The 17,310-nt window shown below is 39.5% G+C and overlaps 1 protein-coding gene across 2 annotated transcripts; it reads right to left on the reverse strand.

Annotated features, from left to right (window-relative positions):
• Positions 1-4,707: 4,707 nt before the first annotated feature.
• On the reverse strand, positions 4,708-17,273 carry LOC101738189 (peptide-N(4)-(N-acetyl-beta-glucosaminyl)asparagine amidase). Of its 2 annotated transcripts, XM_038017665.2 has the most exons (10): positions 16,913-17,273; positions 16,497-16,670; positions 14,858-15,023; positions 13,966-14,144; positions 12,562-12,747; positions 11,648-11,818; positions 10,053-10,204; positions 9,120-9,412; positions 7,869-8,030; positions 4,708-7,508 (listed from the first exon to the last, which is right to left on the reverse strand). In XM_038017665.2, the coding sequence occupies exons 1-10, from the start codon at positions 17,123-17,125 to the stop codon at positions 7,351-7,353; spliced, it is 1,854 nt and encodes a 617-aa protein (XP_037873593.1). In that variant the 5' UTR covers positions 17,126-17,273; the 3' UTR covers positions 4,708-7,350. The 2 variants fall into 2 exon arrangements, with proteins under 2 accessions (XP_037873593.1, XP_037873594.1); XM_038017666.2 differs by lacking the exon at positions 16,497-16,670 and having other exon boundaries at positions 16,913-17,250.
• Positions 17,274-17,310: the final 37 nt, after the last annotated feature.

Raw genomic sequence — 17,310 nt, forward strand, 5'->3', positions numbered from 1 at the left:
ACAAGCAAACATAGGTAATTAGCTGTCATGTAGATACCTAATGAATTATAAATTTGTTTAGATTGTTCCGTGTGCATTCTACGATTTATTTTTATAAAGTCATTACTAAGAACTCGCACAAGGAAAATCGGAGTAGCTAATTTAGTTTCGTAGGAAGAAATCATAATATATAAAACTTTAGCTTAAATTAAAAGTAAACCAAGATTTGGATTGTTACTGAAGAAATTGACTATAGTGGAAATAATACTCTATTATTTTGTTACGTATCTCTTAATTATTTATAAATTTTTAAAAATTATGGAAAACTGAATTGATAGGGAAATGTTCCAGTTTCCTGAGTGGTCGGGAAGTCTGTAGTCCGTGACCCCTCCCCGGAGAAGGTCACGGGGCGAACTGAGGAGTCAAGGCCGCGCGGCGTGCTAGTGGCATTCTAGCATTTTCTTTCCTACATATTCTAGTAACCTCGAGGGGCTATTCTGGATTCACCGAGCTAGTAGGTGAGCTCACGGGGCTCAAACCGGGAGTGTTGCTAGCACTGGCCCTAGTAAGAGCAGTGCTTCGCAGAATCTACCACCGGATCGGAAACGCGACCCACTGAGAAGATCCGGCGAGAAATTAGGTGGGCTGTGTCTATGGGTTAATATACTCTTCGAGCCCTTCGTCGCAAACGACGAGCTCGACGAGGATGGTGACCGGTGCTTGAGGTATGTAAAAGCACCGTTAATGGATCGGGAGGATCTGTAATGACGTATTTAGGGCGACGTCGACTGTTTACCATTCGGTCCACTGGATCGGGTATGAGTAGCGCTGAGGAGTGACATCATAACGGCGACCGGTTGGCGGTGTATCGCGTCCCGACCCGGCAGGCTGGTTGTGATCCAGCGTGGTATCCCGGGACAACAGCAGCACCCCGTGGGCCGTCGTACCTACAGCTGACTTTCCAGTCTTTTAGAAGGTAGGGCCCGAAATACCACCCTCGGACCCCGGACCGCTGCCAACATCTGCAGATCGTTCAGTCCCACATACCCTTTGCACTAACTTTACCTTTTAGTGGCTTGGGTCTTATTATCCCAAAAAATAAAAAATAAACAGTTGATTTGGGAGTGCCTCAAAAATCACTGCAAAAATATGTCGGTTTTTAGTGTCGTTTTTGCACACTTTTTTGGTAGTCAGCCCTTCGGCTCACCCCCAACGGGTGTTAAGGAACTCAATTCCAACAGAGCCTGAACGCTTCCGTATGCGTCTAAGTACATTTTCATCTAACAACGTAGATATAGGAATATTGGATGTATTTGAAAATGACCAACGTCCATAAAGCCATTGATCCCCCTTTTTTTTCCCACAGGAGAAAATCGACGGATCGCCACCCGCGCGGCAGGTGGGGTATGTGGGAGTTGAACCCACTAAAAACTCCTGCCGCTCACAGCCGGCGCCCTACCTCGGACCGGGCCGGAGCCCAGTCGGGGCTATTGAGACGGCGGGACAGGGTTGACGCAAAGAGCACATTACATCCATCCCGCCGTCCCAACGACGCCGGACCGGCCGGCGGCGACACGACCACCGGCTTTCTCGGTCAGCGGGCCGAGAGCCCGCTTTGATGGCGCCGCGTTACACCTTCCCCCGGAGCGGTCGGGGGAACGTGGTTTACCATCACCCGGCTTCCTACTGCGGGTCAGTGTGCAAAGCACGCCGCCCCACGTCTGGGTCCCTGCCCGCACAAAACGGGTGGGACCCCAAGATTGATCCCCTAGAAAATAATTATCAGCAATCTCAAATCATAACTGTCTAAAACATAAGCCTCAAGTTTTTTTTTATTGCTTAGGTAGGTGGACGAGCTCACAGCCCACCTGGTGTTAAGTGGTTACTGGAGCCCTTAGACATCTACCACATAGACGCGCCACCCACCTTGAGATACAAGTTCTAAAGTCTCAGTATAGTTATAACGGCTGCCCCACCCTTCAAACCGAAATGCATTACTGCTTCACGGCAGAGCGGTGGTAGCTATCCGTGCGGACTCACAAGTGGTCCTACCACCAGTAATTACGCAAATTATAATTTTGCGGGTTTGATTTTTATTACACGATGTTATTCCTTCACCGTGGAAGTCAATCTTGAACATTTGTTGAGTACGTATTTCATTAGAAAAATTGGTACCCGCCTGCGGGATTCGAACACCGGTGCATCGCTTCAGCACGAATGCACCGGACGTCTTATCCTTTAGGCCACGACGACTTCACTTGTAGCCCCGGCGGCTGTGGCTCAGTGTCGCTGAGTCAATCGGTCAAGTCATTATTAAATGAAAATAGATTGTGTATGTTGATTGAAAATACAAAAATAACCTATTCGAATACTAGGTATTACGTAAAGTCAGAAAACGTTTTTATTGAAGGAAAAAAATATATAATTGCTATTTATCTTGAAGCTCTATCGTTTTTAGCCACGTATCGTTGTCAGGTCACGACGTTTTGTAATTATTTATTTTATGTATACATGTAGTTGTATTAAATTTCGGATGGATACAAAATCGTTAAATTGTTATCAAATTGACCGTGATCTTTTCAGCCTTTGTATTTGTTTTTTTGTATATTTATTTGTTTCTATATTCAATCAAAAATAACAGCATTAACATGATGTAAGATCCTGGAATTAAAATTCATAACGATCATTGATTGTTTGATGGTTTTATTGTCTCTAAATGATCTTGGATTTTTGATTGAAAGATTAGGTAATTAATTTTTCAATCCATTCCGTTTACTTTTAAACGCTTTTATAGCGATAAACATATTATAATGATAAACATGCAGATACATACTTATTCAGTTCACACAAATGTCTTAATAGTCCAGTATTTATTAACTACGAAAACAAAGTTACTTTTACACAGTCTTGTAGTTTCAAAACAGCTATCAATAATACGGCCTGCAGTTGTCGTGGCCTAATGGTTAAGATGCCCGATGCAGTCATATCGAGCGATACCACTCTGCCGGTGTTCGAATTCCGCAGGCGGGTTTAAATTTTTCGAATGAAATAAGTCACTAATGACTTCCAAGGTGAAGCAAAAAATTGTGTAATAAAAATCCAAACCCCATTTTTTTTTATTTGCATGAGAACTGGTGACGTCTTGTGAGCCCGCACGGGTAGGTACCACCGCCCTGTCTATTTCTGCTGCGAAGTAGTAATGCGTTTTGGTTTGAAATTTTCGCTTTCGTTTGCCCTACCGAAGCTGGTTTTACTGTAAAACTGAGACTGACACATGTCTCAAAGTGGGTGGTGGCATTTAAGTTATTGATGTCTATGGGCTCTCACTTGAAATAAGCTAGGCTGGTCCACCTATTTAAGCAATGAAAAAAAAAACACATTTCTCCACAATTGTAATGATAATTATTTTATATAAATAGTATTTTTGTTTGTGAATGAAGGATTACTGGTGGCCCGGAGGCCTTTCCAGTTTCACCAGGACAGGTGGACGAGCACGAGCTCAGCCAGGAGGGGTGGGTTTTGCTAACAGCCCCTCGAGCACTTCCGAAGGAGGCATAACAGCTCAAGGGCAGCGGCTTCGCGAATACATCTACTACGGGATCACGACACGGCGGCACGACATGAGAATCCTCTCATATTATCCGCCGGAAACTACATAGCCGATCCTGCGAACAAAATGGTAAACAGTCGACGTCGCCCAAAACGTCATTTCGGATCCTCCCGATCCATTAACGGTGCTTCTAGGTGTCCCAAGCACCGGTCATCGTTCTCGTCGAACCCGTCGCCTGCGACGAAGGGCTCTGCGAATAAATTAACCTACAGGCACAGCCCACTGAGTTTCTCGCTGGATCTTCTCACTGGGTCGCGTTTCCGATCCGGTGGTAGATTCTGCCAAGCACGGCTCTTGCTAGAGTTCGTGTTAGCAACAGGTTTGAGCCTTGTGAGCTCACCTACTAGCCCGGTGACGCTGATATCGTCTCTCAAGACCATCAGCTTGGTAGGGGGAAAAAAGCGCTTAATACGCGACATTTATCATTGTAATTAAAGGTGCGTTTTATTTGGTATTAGCATCAACAGTTCGATGCTTTTTAATTGAACTTCAATTGAGTGTCGTGGCCTAAAGGATAAGACGTCCAGTGCATTCGTGTTGAGCGATGCACCGGTGTTCGAATCTCAGGCGGGTACCAATTTTTCTAATGAAATACGTACTCAACGTTAATGGGCTCCAGTAACCACTTCACACCAGGCGGCACAGCCCACCCATCTAAGCAATAAAAATAAAAAAGCCATATCACTGGATGCATAAGACTTAAAACTCAAAGCTTTTGCAAATTTCGACCTCACTACGGTAAACATTACTAAAGTATACCTTTATTGCAAAGGCATAAGAAGCTGTTTAATGTGCCGACACAGTCGAACGCGTTACGAAGTCAGATTACATCAGTGTGCTTAGTGCGAGTCTTTTAACGTTCTCGATAGCGTAAAAGTTAACTCAAATTTATATGGAGTTAGAATGTTTGCCTACGTTTGCCGCTAGGGGCGCTGTTCCTGCATACAAATTTAACTTTTACGCTATCGAGAACGTTAAAAAACTCGCACTAAGCACAGACCCCGTAAATTTACTCACCATTGCTAATAAAGACGCCGTAAACACATGAATTTACATAAACCTTTATTTATTTATTTTTATTTTTTTATTTAGTCTAATGTTAGGAATAACAAAACACATTTATATTATATATTTATTGGAATAAAAACGTATTTAATATTAGTGGAATGATTATTTATATACTAGTTACAAAATGCGAATAGCTAATAGTATTGATAATATGTATTATATGGTTATGTATGTGTATATTCATTTTATATTGAAAGCTAGTAAACATTCATGAAAAATCTAAAAAGTACTCCTAAGCGATTTTAATTTGAATTCAAACGAACATAGAGCAAAATTTTTGTGAAATATTAATGATATACATTTTAAAATGTCACATGAAGCTAATAGTTGTATGTTATAATTATGGAGGGTAGAAGTAAGCACAATCTTGTATAGGGGACAAGTTGTAAAAGTTGTAAGCATCAAGTTATTGTTGGAAGACTCGAAATAGCGCTAGTTTAGTAAATGGAAATTATATGAATAAACCAGCTTTAAACAGTGTGAAGTCTGCTGGATTTAAAAATATAATATTTTTACTCAACTGTTCATTTTTATTACCATTTACGTAGGAAGTATTTCTTTCATTCTTAATTTAATATCCTACTTTAATAGTATATGGTGCTGTTTTTAAAATCCTTTCTCTTGCTACAGTGGCGCCATCTTAATTAGCTCCCTTCCAGCGAACACTTTTCACAACACTGAGATGGTCCTCCTTATTTCCACCCTCCATAATTAGTGTAGAATTTGTGGATAGCTTTTCGTTTATTTTAGCCCACAAATGACGTCACGCCCAATGAATTCACTCCCGGCCTATCGTCAGGTTCGCGCGAGAGCTACTAGACCAGTTCGTCTGTCATCTGTATTAACAGATATTGATAGAATAATGCACTTAGTTTTGTGCGCAATAAATTCATTATTGCATTTTATGATAGTGGAAAAATTCCGTGACATTGTGTAGTCTGTACGTTTTTTTTATTTTTGTTGCTTAGTTGGGTGGACGAGCTCACAGCCCACCTGGTGTTAAGTGGTTACTGGAGCCTATAGACATCTATAACGTAAATGCACCACCCACCTTGATGTATAAGTTCTAAGGACTCAAGTATAGTTACAACGGCTGCCCTACCCTTCAAATCGAAACACATATAGGCAGGGTGGTGGTACCTACCCGCGCGGACTCACAAGATGCCCTACCACCAGTAATAAACGTGGAACTGCATGTCGAAAAAGTGCAATTATAATAAGACATGACTTAAAGGTCTTAGTTACCAGGTCATAAAATCCCTTTAAAAATTATAATCGAATAAGTGCTGTGACATTTTCACTATGAATACGTTTATATTAATCCTTCTATAACCTTTCAAGTCATTACACAAAATCAAATTAAGCTGAGATCAAAGCGAGAGATGACTCGTTCCCAGCAGGGGGGGGGGGGGTTCTGAGGGAACTACATCATAAAACACTTAAACCTTTTTGACCATGATATGGTAGTGTTTTTGAAGTGAAACTTCTAATGCGACAAGGTTGCGTTAAATGTTTAACGCTACCATGGAATAGAAAGAGTCAGAGCGAGAGTGAATGCGTGGCACTCGAGCGCATGCGCGTAGTATACCTGTTACAGGCCAGCGCGAGCGTTAGCAACGAGTAGCGACCAATATTTTAATGAAGTATTTAAAAATATATATTTATTTATTTTTCTATATATAAATTAAAATATATATGATATAAATGTTGAAGAGGTCGCATCTCTTATACACAGCATTCCTTATTACAAGAGCAATCTGATTTAAGAATGAAAAATGAAGAAAACCACAATACTGCGCATCGAAAAAGAAGTTTCACTTCATTCACGTGCACCAATTTGCACGCGCACCGTTTTTGAAGCAAAAGAAAACTTGTGAGCATTTTTATTTAATTTATGTGGTAACGTGGACATCAGTTGTATAGTATATAGTAATAGTTGTATAATATAAGATCCGCCCCACCCTTCGAAGCCGAGATATAATATTACTTCGCGGCAGATATAGGTAGGACGGTGGTAACTACCCGCGCTGGCTTAAAATAAATCCTGCCATCAGTAAATAAAATTAATAAAAGGCTTTACATTGCGTAGTGCCAAACTGCTTTGTCCATACAGGGTATAGAGAACCGGTTCTATCTAAAGACAATTTATAATCAAGCAGTGTGTCACGAAATGTGTTTTTTTCTTCTTCTAATTTCTATAGGTGATACAACCGGCCTGGCAGTGAATGGTTACTTATGGACATGGACAATGTGTACCGCCGAGGACTCGACCCAAAGTTCAAGCTTCGATTGTGCTTGAATTTTTCTGTGTAAGATGAAAGTATGAGATCGATTTTCTTACACCTTGTTTTATGAGGCTGGCAACTAGAGATGAAACGGATAGCGGTGGTTTGGCCGGATACCGGATACCGGCCCTTTCGGACATAATCGTGCGCGTTCGGGTGTTGTCGCACGTTTATATATGTATATGTATCAATTAATAAAACAATCACTTTTGACGTGCAATTATAAAAATAAAAGTTCTCCATAACCTATTGTGGTATTATTTGTCTTTTGTAAAAAACATGATATTTTTTTTAATTTTACTATACGAAATCCGGCCGGATACTGTGTTACTATTCGGTATCCGGCCGAATAGTGAAAACGTGGCCGGATACCGGATGTCCGTTTCATCTCTACTGGTGACATTAGATTTACTGGACCACGATTGTGACGATAAAGGAGCTTCTCTTGGAGTACGTGTGTTGCCGGAACAGCTGGGCGTGTTGCCAGCGCACGGGGCCGTCGCCGCCCGACAGCTCGGCTTTGATGATGACCTTCCGAAACTTTCGTGCGAACTTCGTTGGTTTATCTGTAATTGATTTTATCTATATATTAATACGTGAAGCAAAAACTTGGTACCCCCCTTTTTACGAAAATTGTGTGGACGGAGGAGTATGATTTTTTTTGGGTTTTTTGTTTTTATTGCTTAGACGGATGGACGAGCTCACAGTCTACCTGGTGTTAATTGGTTACCGGAGCCCATAGACATCTACAACGTAAATGCCACCACCCACCTTGAGATATAAGTTCTATAGTCTCAAGTATAGTTACAACGGCTGCCCCACCCTTCAAACCGAAACGCTTTACTGCTTCACGGCTAAAATAGGCAGGGGGGTGGTACCTACAAGCGCGGAATTACCAGAGGTCCTACCACTGAGGGAGTACTAACCGCTCAACGTGACCGTGGTAGGGTTTTCATCGTCGAACTTCACCGTCCAGTCGATGCGGCCGCTCTCGTACAGCGCCGTGCGGACCTTTATCGATAAACTGGCGCACGTCAGCTCCTCACTAGCCGCGAACGCCCACGAGATCGAACCGAAGTCCTCGCCCTCTGCAATCACAACATTCCTATAAGTAGTGGTCAACCGGTATTCCAAATTCGACTATAATTAATTTAAATTATAAGTTTGTACACTACATATTATGATTGTATTATCGAAGATATTTCTACAATCACAAATTTTGCTAAGACTACACTTTAGGTAAATATTAATAAAGACAAATAATATTTAATTTATTCTCAATTTGACCACAGACTTTAAGTAATAACAAAAGTTTGACAATAAAAAAAAGAGTATATAATATGTATATTTTTTATTTATTTATTGATGAGATGATTGGACGAACTCATAGCCCACCTGGTGTTAAGTGGTTACTCGAGCCCATAGACATCTACAACCTAAATGCGCCACCCACCTTGAGATATAAGTTCTAAGATCTCAGTATAGTTACAACGGCTGCCCTACCCTTCAGACCGAAACGCGTTACTACTTCACGGCAGAAATAGGCAGGGTAGTAGTACCTACCCGCGCGGACTCACAAGAAGTCTTACCAATAGTGGTGCTTTTAGGCAATACAAGCACCGGTCACCGTCCCCGCCGAACCCGTCGCTTGCGACGAAGGGCTCGACGAGCGAATTAACCCACAGACACAGCCCACTGAGTTTCTCGCCGGATCTTCTCAGTGGGTCGCACTTCCGATCCGGTGGTAGATTCTGCGAAGCACTGCTCTTGCTAGGGCGGTGTTAGCAATTCTCCGGTTTGAGCCCCGCGAGCTCACCTACACAAGCTAGGGTACGCTGAAATAGCCTCTCAAGGCTATCAGCATAGGTAGGAAAAAAAAAAAAAAAAAAACCAATAGTTCATTAAGATATATTTTTTTTTTTTTTATTGCCTTTGTAGGTCGACGAGCATACGGCCCACCTGATGGTGAGTGGTTACCGTCGCCCATGGACTACAGCAATGCCAGGGGTAGAGCCAAGCCGCTGCCTACCGCATGTATTTGTAACTTCATATAAATTTAATTGCACCTACCACTATTCACTCTGCATTACCTTTGGTTGACTGGTAGAGAATGCCTTAGGCATTCCGTCCGCCAATGTAAATTTTACATGAAGTGTAATAAATAAATAAATACCCACCTTCTCTAGCTATGTAGGACTGCAGCCAGTCCGGCTCGACTTTCCTGAACACGTTGGCGGCGTGCAGCACGGCCGCGTGCCAGCCGGGCAGGGGCGCGGTCTCGGCGCCGTCGCACGCCCGCCTCCACCGGTCGGCGCCGCAGTAGTAGCGCATCACGTGCGTGCCCGCGCGCCCCAGCACGAACGTGTGCCCCCCCACCGCCCCGCCCGCCGCACCGCCCAGCTCCCCGCGCTGCATCCGCCACTTGCGCGACCCGGATATACGCCCGTGGGACTCGTAGTCGCTCGGTTTCCTTATTAAGAGCAATAGCAAACACGTGTAAATGAAAGCGCATAATACTAACAAATTACCTCTGAAAATTATTAATCACAGGTGTGGCGGGTAGGTAGCTATCATACAATACAAGATATTTGACAGAGACTTTTTGGCGGGAACGCGAGGAGTGAAATTGTGTGATTTGTTTTATTTTGATTTGTTTAGTGTTAAGTGCACAAAAGTGGGAAAATTAAACAAAGCTGCTGGACGTAACTTCTCGAGTTCCTCCAAAAAATCCACTGAAAAAATCTCAGTAAATGACCACCATTTTACTGAGATTATATTTCATCCCATATCATCTCATTTCATTTAATTTCATCCCAGTTGATTATTGTCTCAAATTAATCATCTTAATTTCATTTTATTTCACTCTATATTATCATTTTTCATAAAATTAAAAACTATAATATTGGCAAGGGTTAATTTAATAATTTTGTGAAACCGCAATCTAAAGCGACATTCTCCCGCGTCACGCGAGGTCGCTGACCTCACGCTTCAACTGTTTTATTTGTGCGACATACATTGCGTGTACAAAAAAAACAGTTATATTTTTTCTATCGTGTATATTATAATTCCTACTATTCTGCCACCGCAATATAGGATTATTAAAACTATACCTTTCCACCATCATCTGCACTAGTTCCTCGAGAGTGCGCTTGGCTAGATAGCGTCGCCTGGCCTCCGTTACATCGCGCTGTTTGTGCTTCCGCAGCGTCATTATCGTGGAGATCAATTCTGTTTCCGTGCACAGGTAGCGGTATTTCAACACCTATAACATTTAGCAATACGCCAGTGTGCTTAACTTCACGATCGCGTAAGAGTTAACTCAATAGTTGTATAGAATTGGAACAGCTTCTCTTCGTTTGCCGCTAAAGGCACACATTCTTAAATGGTTTACTCAAAATTTTTTGCAATACATCTGTTGAATGTTTCACTCAAAATTATTAGCAATACATGTGTTAAATATTTTACTCAAACTTATTAGCAGTACATCTGTTAAATGTTTTACTCAAAATTATTAGCAATACATCTGTTAAATGTTTTACTCAAAATGATTAGCAATACATTAGGTGAATGTTTCACTCAAAATTATTAGCAATAGCATCTGTTGAATGTGTCACTCAAAATTATTAGCAATACATCTGTTAAATGTTTCACTCAAAATTATTAGCAATACATCTGTTAAATGTTTTACTCAAAATTATTAGCAAAACATGTGTTAAATATTTTACTCAAAGTTATTAGCAATACATCAGTTGAATGTTTCACTCAAAGTTATTAGCAATACATCTGTTAAATGTTTCACTCAAAATTATTAGCAATACATCTGTTAAATGTTTTACTCAAAATTATTAGCAAAACATGTGTTAAATATTTTACTCAAAGTTATTAGCAATGCATCAGTTGAATGTTTCACTCAAAGTTATTAGCAATACATCAGTTGAATGTTTCACTCAAAATTATTAGTAATACATCTGTTGAGTGTTTTACTCAAAATTATTAGCAATACATCAGTTGAATGTTTCACTCAAAATTAATAGCAATACATGTGTTCAATATTTTACTCAAAATTATTAGCAGCACATCAGTTGAATGTTTCACTCAAATTCATTGGCAATATATCTGTTAAACGTTTTACTCAAAATGATTAGCAATACGTCTCATAATTGTTTATGTTTGCCGTCCGTCAGTCAAAATTAGCGACTACAGATTCTCGCCAACTATAACAACTGCACAAAGGATCTAATCGATCGGATGGACAAAGATCAAAATCAAGGAAGACAAACAAACAAAACTCTTTTTCTATCGTTGTATGAAAAAGCTCATAAGAATTTATATGGAAGAGATGATTTTAAAGTTTCAATTGGACGTGCAGGAGTCGTGTGTTCCAGTTCTTAAGGCGAGGGCGACTGTTACAAAATCCGAAGCGTAAGGCAGCGGCTTTGCTCTGCCCCTGGCACTGCTGAAGTCCATGGGCGACGGTAACCACTCACCATCAGATGAACCGTATGATCGTATCGACCATATGCTCTATAAGGGCAATAAAAAAAAATTAGGCTTCGACCACATGCCTCAAAATCGGCGGTGCAATTCACCTCATCCGTCCACTCGTCCGAGCACAAACCGATCTTTCGAAATTTGAAAAGAGAACATATTTTTTTTAAAACTACCCGCAATGACTCCCGAATTAAGGCCAAAGTTGAGGACGAACCTCTTTATGGTTGGTGGTGTACCGCCACGTCACGTCCTGCAGGTCGTCCCTCGAGAAGGCGATGACGTAAGAGAGGCGTTTGCCCCAGCCGTGCGAGTACATGAGGGGCGTGTTCAGCTTCGCCTCGCACGGGTCCACGTGCAGCCACTGGTTCGAGTCGTAGTCGAACACCTGAAGGCACACACGATACACGATCGCCTCCAAACGAAAATCTTCAGAACAGCAATGTATCGCATTTGTTATACCTTAGGGTCAAATTTGCAATTGCATTTAAAAAAAATCGTACTGAGACATATTTAATAGGTACATATATATCAAACCCGCAAAATTATAACTTGCGTAATTACTGGTGGTAGGACCTCTTGTGAGTCCGCGCGGGTAGGTACCACCACCCCGCCTATTTCTGCCGTGAAGCAGTAATGCGTTTCGGTTTGAAGGGTGGGGCAGCCGTTGTAACTATACTTGAGACCTTAGAACTTAGATTTCTATGGGCTCCAGTAACCACTTTAACACCAGGTGGGCTGTAAGCTCGTCTACCTAACAAAGTAATAAAATAAAAAAATTGTAATGATCTTTTTATTAATATTAGCTATTACATAAATCATTATGTATATTACATAAATAAATCACTACATGTAGTTTTCGTAAATTCGTAGAATCGCTAATGTAACGAGAACGCAGCTGAAGGTACGTCGTGTTTTCAAGATCTTTGTACGATGGTTTTTAAATGTGATACATTGCGCGTTATGTTAGAAGACGAATGTAAAGATATTTTTTAAATCAAATATGTAGAAAAGACTCAAGCGATTTATTTTCGAACAATAGGATAAGCAATAGGATCCACTAGGAAAATCATTACGTATGGTAAAGCAATGAATATAGCTACATATAGGCGACATGATTACACGGCTCACCTCGCACCACACGTGATCGGTGACGTCATAAACGTATCTGGTGTCGTAGCCCAAAGCACGACACAGCAGCGTAAAGCAATTGGCCCATTCGCCGCACCGACCACTCCTCGTGCGCAGCAATGTACGCAGGTTATTGTAGCGCGGGAACATCGCGGTTCCTCCTTCACATACGGTGCACTGGTAGAGCTTAAACAACGGTTAGCTTCAATTCGTAAGAGCCGAATTGGTTCTCCAGGGATTATGATATATATATTTTTATTCATTTACTTCAGTTTTTGCATCCATATTACACTTCATTACATTGCATTAACATTTCATTTATACTAGAAGTAAATAAAAATAATAACTACAATCTCGGACTAAAACAAAAGCAATAATAATAATAAAAACAAAAAAACAAATCATAATAATAATAAAACAAAAAACTCAAAATTAACATGAAAACTACATTAACCTAGGGGCTGGTTTGGATCCAGAGTGCTCAACATACACACATGCAACATGCTATGAGTTGAGTTAAAAAACTGACGCACTTTTCGAAATCAAAAGACTAGACCTAACGTTTCCCGTTACATAAAAATAAATGAGGCCGTCAGTGCAAAAGTGGCCTAAGCTAAGCCATAATTATTATGGAGCAATGAGGTTTAAGTCTTCATGAATTTGAATTTGAATAGACAAAAAAACAATACGCGCAAAAATAATGTTTACAAAGCCATCTGTTATCTATGGGTGTAACTATGGCTAGGCCGGTTTCGTTTCAAATTTTATTGTATTTTAAATAAATTGCAATATACATATAAGCATGATTATGAAAAATTGTGGGTTAGGTCACTTTTGCGCTGACTGCCACAAATGTAGTCCTGAGACTTATAACTCATGTCTCAAGCTGGATGAGGGAATTTACATTGTTGATGTAGATGGGCCCCGATGTCTACTTGACACTAAGTAGTTGAGCTTGCTCACCTGTCTAAGTAATAAAAAAAAAGTAGATCTTTTACAAACATTCCACGGAGATTTTGAAAGGGATTTTGATATTAGAAGAGTTATTTACGAGTTTTTACTGGTGGTAGGACCTCTTGTGAGCCAGCACGGGTATGTACCACCGCCCCGCCTATTTCTGCCGTTAGGCAGTAATGCGTTTCGGTTTGAAGGGTGAGGCAGCCGTTGTGACTATACTGAGACTTTAGAACTATATCTCAAGGTGTGTGGCGCATTTACGTTGTAGATGTCTATGGGCTCCAGTAACCACTTAACACCAGGTGGGCTGTGAGCTCGTCCACACATCTAAGCAAAAAAAAAAGTTATTGAGCATTTTTTTTACCTAATCATAGATGCCTGTTATCTCCATGGCGGGCTCGATAGTGATGGATTGGATCTAGCATGTAAAGCATCAAATAAACCAACCTCAACTCTACAAGTTTCACCTTCTATCGTCATGATAGCGTTTTCATGATTGACGGTTCGTTCTCCGCATAAATCACAGTCAGGCTTGTCGACCCATTTAAAGAAATCATGCTTGAACCAGTCCAGGAGCTCCATTAGCAAAGCTGTATCAAACGGTAGATCGTTTGCTTTTATTTCCCCTGAAAAAGTTAAGAATTTTTTACTACATTTAGGTACTCACTATAGCTATAATAAAAACTATTTTTACGGTTTCTGCCATCATTAACATTTCAGGTTTAGGTTTGTTGTCACAGTTTGTAACCCTTTCAAAATTTTAATGTTGTGCTAATTATTTTATTTTTTAATTTTTTATTGCTTAGATGGGTGGACGAGCTCACAGCCCACCTTGTGTTAAGTGGTTACTGGAGCCCATAGATATCTACAACGTAAATGCGCCACCCACCTTGAGATATCAGTTCTAAGGTCTCAGCATAGTTACAACGGCTGCCCCAGCCTTCAAACCGAAACGCATTACTACTTCACGGCAGAAATAGGCGAGGTGGTGGTACCTACCCGCGCAGACTCACAAGAGGTCCTACCACCAGTAAGATAAGAATTAAAATGTATTTTCAATAAAAACTTTTCAAATATACTTAATATTAGACATAATAAACAAAATTAAACAATAAAAGTACTTTGAATTTTATTTTCGATTTGCAGACATCCAGAATTCTATTAGCTCTATTACTTTTTGTATTTTACATAATCATGCAAGAGAAGCCAGAGTATTAATGGTTTTCTTGTTCTAAAGCAGGCATGAACATTGGCACCCTATTAGGTTATAAATTTTCTGTTTTTTGAGAACAAAAGTCTTTACTTTATTGCTCCCAAATCCAATGGTACTTATACTCACCCATCTTAATTTTCTTCTGTTGTTCCCTAACTCGGTCTAAAGCCATAAGCTGCAATGTCACTAAGGGTATTTGGTCTCGGGCATGTGCTAATAAATCTTCATCCTCATAAACTTGCATACCATTGAATAGATCTTGAATTTTGAGTAGGAATCTGTTTTTAGTTTGCTGTTAAACAAAAATACTAATGATTCAAATACTATACATGATATTTTATATTCATATACTAATATGGGGAGCGGTACATATGGCGCAGAACCGGACCGAGTGGAGAAGATTGACATACAGTCACGATCCTCAGCATTGAGGGAACGACCAGAAAGAAATACTAATGAATCAGAACAAATATTAGACGTTCATTATTCGATAACATAAGTTTGGATTTGCTTCAAGTTTTCGGTCAACATTATTATCGAGGGGTGTTAGGGTATTTGGTGTAAGCGACATTTTGTTTAATACACAACATCAATAGTTGTAATTAAAAGTTCCTTTAATTTGGTATTAACATCAACAGTTCGATGTATTTAATTGAACTTCAATTGAGTTGACTCCATTGAAATAGCTCAAGAAGTTTTTTGTTATGTTTTTTTTTTCAAGTTCAAACTTTAAATGGCTCCACTGCAAAGCTGCAAAAATGTTGCTGCATGAGTTTCAGGCCTCAATATGATGAACAGGTTTATTTACTTTTTGTCTCAGTGTTTGATATCTATATCGACGCTTGAAAGGCAAACGTGACTAAGCGACAATGCGTGAACTCTCCAGTAGACTAATTTAAAGTTGAAATTAATTTAAAATATACCTGAGAAATACCTGACAAAAATTCTATTTTAACGAATTTAGCCTTAAGATTGAAATGATTTTAATAGACCTAGAAATATATATTTTTTTCGCATCGAATATGGTTATTGCCTATCATTTATGTAGAAAGCAGTTATTGTCGCTTAGTCACGTTTGCCTTTCAAGCGTTGATATGTATTTACTTAAACAAAATAAATATCATCATAGTAAATATCAATCTCTTGTTCCTATAATACAGTTAAACTTTGTTTGGGGTCAGCTGACAATCTGTAACTTGTCTGTATTTATTATTATTAGTCACGTCTCAAGGATAATATAATACTATTAATCACTTCAAACTTTATCAATGACCCATATTAAGGCTAATGTTCAGTAAGGATCCGTTTAAGAGGCATTTTATTATAATTCATATTAATGTTTTGAGGGTATTGTAAAATAAAATTGCTAAAACTAGTAAACGATAGCAGATTTATAGATTATCAATCAATAATTGATGGAAATAGAAAAGTAGTTGAATAGAATGTTGATAAAGTGCTAACACATGTGGATGAGCTTGTTAAATAATGAGAATGAAGTTAATGAAAAAAACTAGGTAGTCCTAAGTTTTTTTAAATTCAATTTATGGGTGTCTGAACTTACAGCCCACTCGGTGTTAAGTGGTTATTAGAGCCTTTACGAAACGCAATGTAATTATTACTCTTAGACAATAGGTCAATGTCGAATTGTATTGTATAACAGCCCTATGCCTTTAATATTGCATGATTGCAAATAAGACACTCTAGAAACCTTCTGGTTGAAAATTATGAGTCTCATTAATCTATAGTACTATCAATATTTACCCACCAATGAATGAACTGGGGATGCTTTAGGTTGTTCTCTAACGTCTGTAGAATTTACTGGGATCGGCCTAATAGGCACGGATCCACAGCAAAAATGTAGTTTCCTTTCGATGGCCACTTGAGCCATCCTTAATTTGCTAAAACTTAACTCCTTTGGATATGTAAATTCGTTGTCTACCTAAAATTATCGTTAGTGTTACTTTATTCTCATGAAGATGAAGGATTTTGGTAATTTTACTGAACTACTCAAAACGTAATAGCAATTTGCGAAATCGCAGCGCGTTTACTATATATCAATTGAAAATTGCAGGAATTGGATATTATGAACCGAAGTCAGCGACAACTTATAAGGAAACTAAATCCGAACTGAGCACATAATAACAGCGGCTAAAATCGTTACAATTGTTACACGAGTCATACCGATTTGAATCCGATATACTTCATGTATTCATTAAAAGAGTCCAGTTTCGATAAATCTTTGAAAACATTTTTTTTAATACTCCTCAATTCGTAATCATGCGGATTCTCCAGAATACGAGTGATGCGTTCCAAGAGTTCGTAGAGAGCTATAATGAATTTATCTGTGTTCCGAATACTCTGCTCGACTAAAGCTAAATGCACTGTGTCCTCCATTATTTTACAGTATTTCTATAGATTTGATTATTGCTTAAAATATGTTTAGATGGTTAATTCTATTTCTTTAATTTTGAATTTTGCGATTTCATCGCTGTCACTTGTCAGATTTATGTGCCGTCAGGAATTTTAATTTTACGTTTTGAAATCAATCTTGAATTTCATGAATTCGAAAAACTTGAATT

This window comes from Bombyx mori, chromosome 19, assembly GCF_030269925.1.
Source record: "Bombyx mori chromosome 19, ASM3026992v2".
NCBI classification, from domain to species: domain Eukaryota; kingdom Metazoa; phylum Arthropoda; class Insecta; order Lepidoptera; family Bombycidae; genus Bombyx; species Bombyx mori.

Excerpts from the sequence above, each read along its gene's own strand:
- LOC101738189 (XM_038017665.2), bottom strand. The coding sequence starts at position 17,125 with ATGGAGGACACAGTGCATTTAGCTTTAGTCGAGCAGAGTATTCGGAAC. Across the intron at positions 11,819-12,561 it reads CCGATCACGTGTGGTGCGAG|GTGTTCGACTACGACTCGAA; the intron begins GTGAGCCGTGTA and ends GTGTGCCTTCAG. Across the intron at positions 10,205-11,647 it reads ACACCACCAACCATAAAGAG|GTGTTGAAATACCGCTACCT; the intron begins GTTCGTCCTCAA and ends TAAATGTTATAG.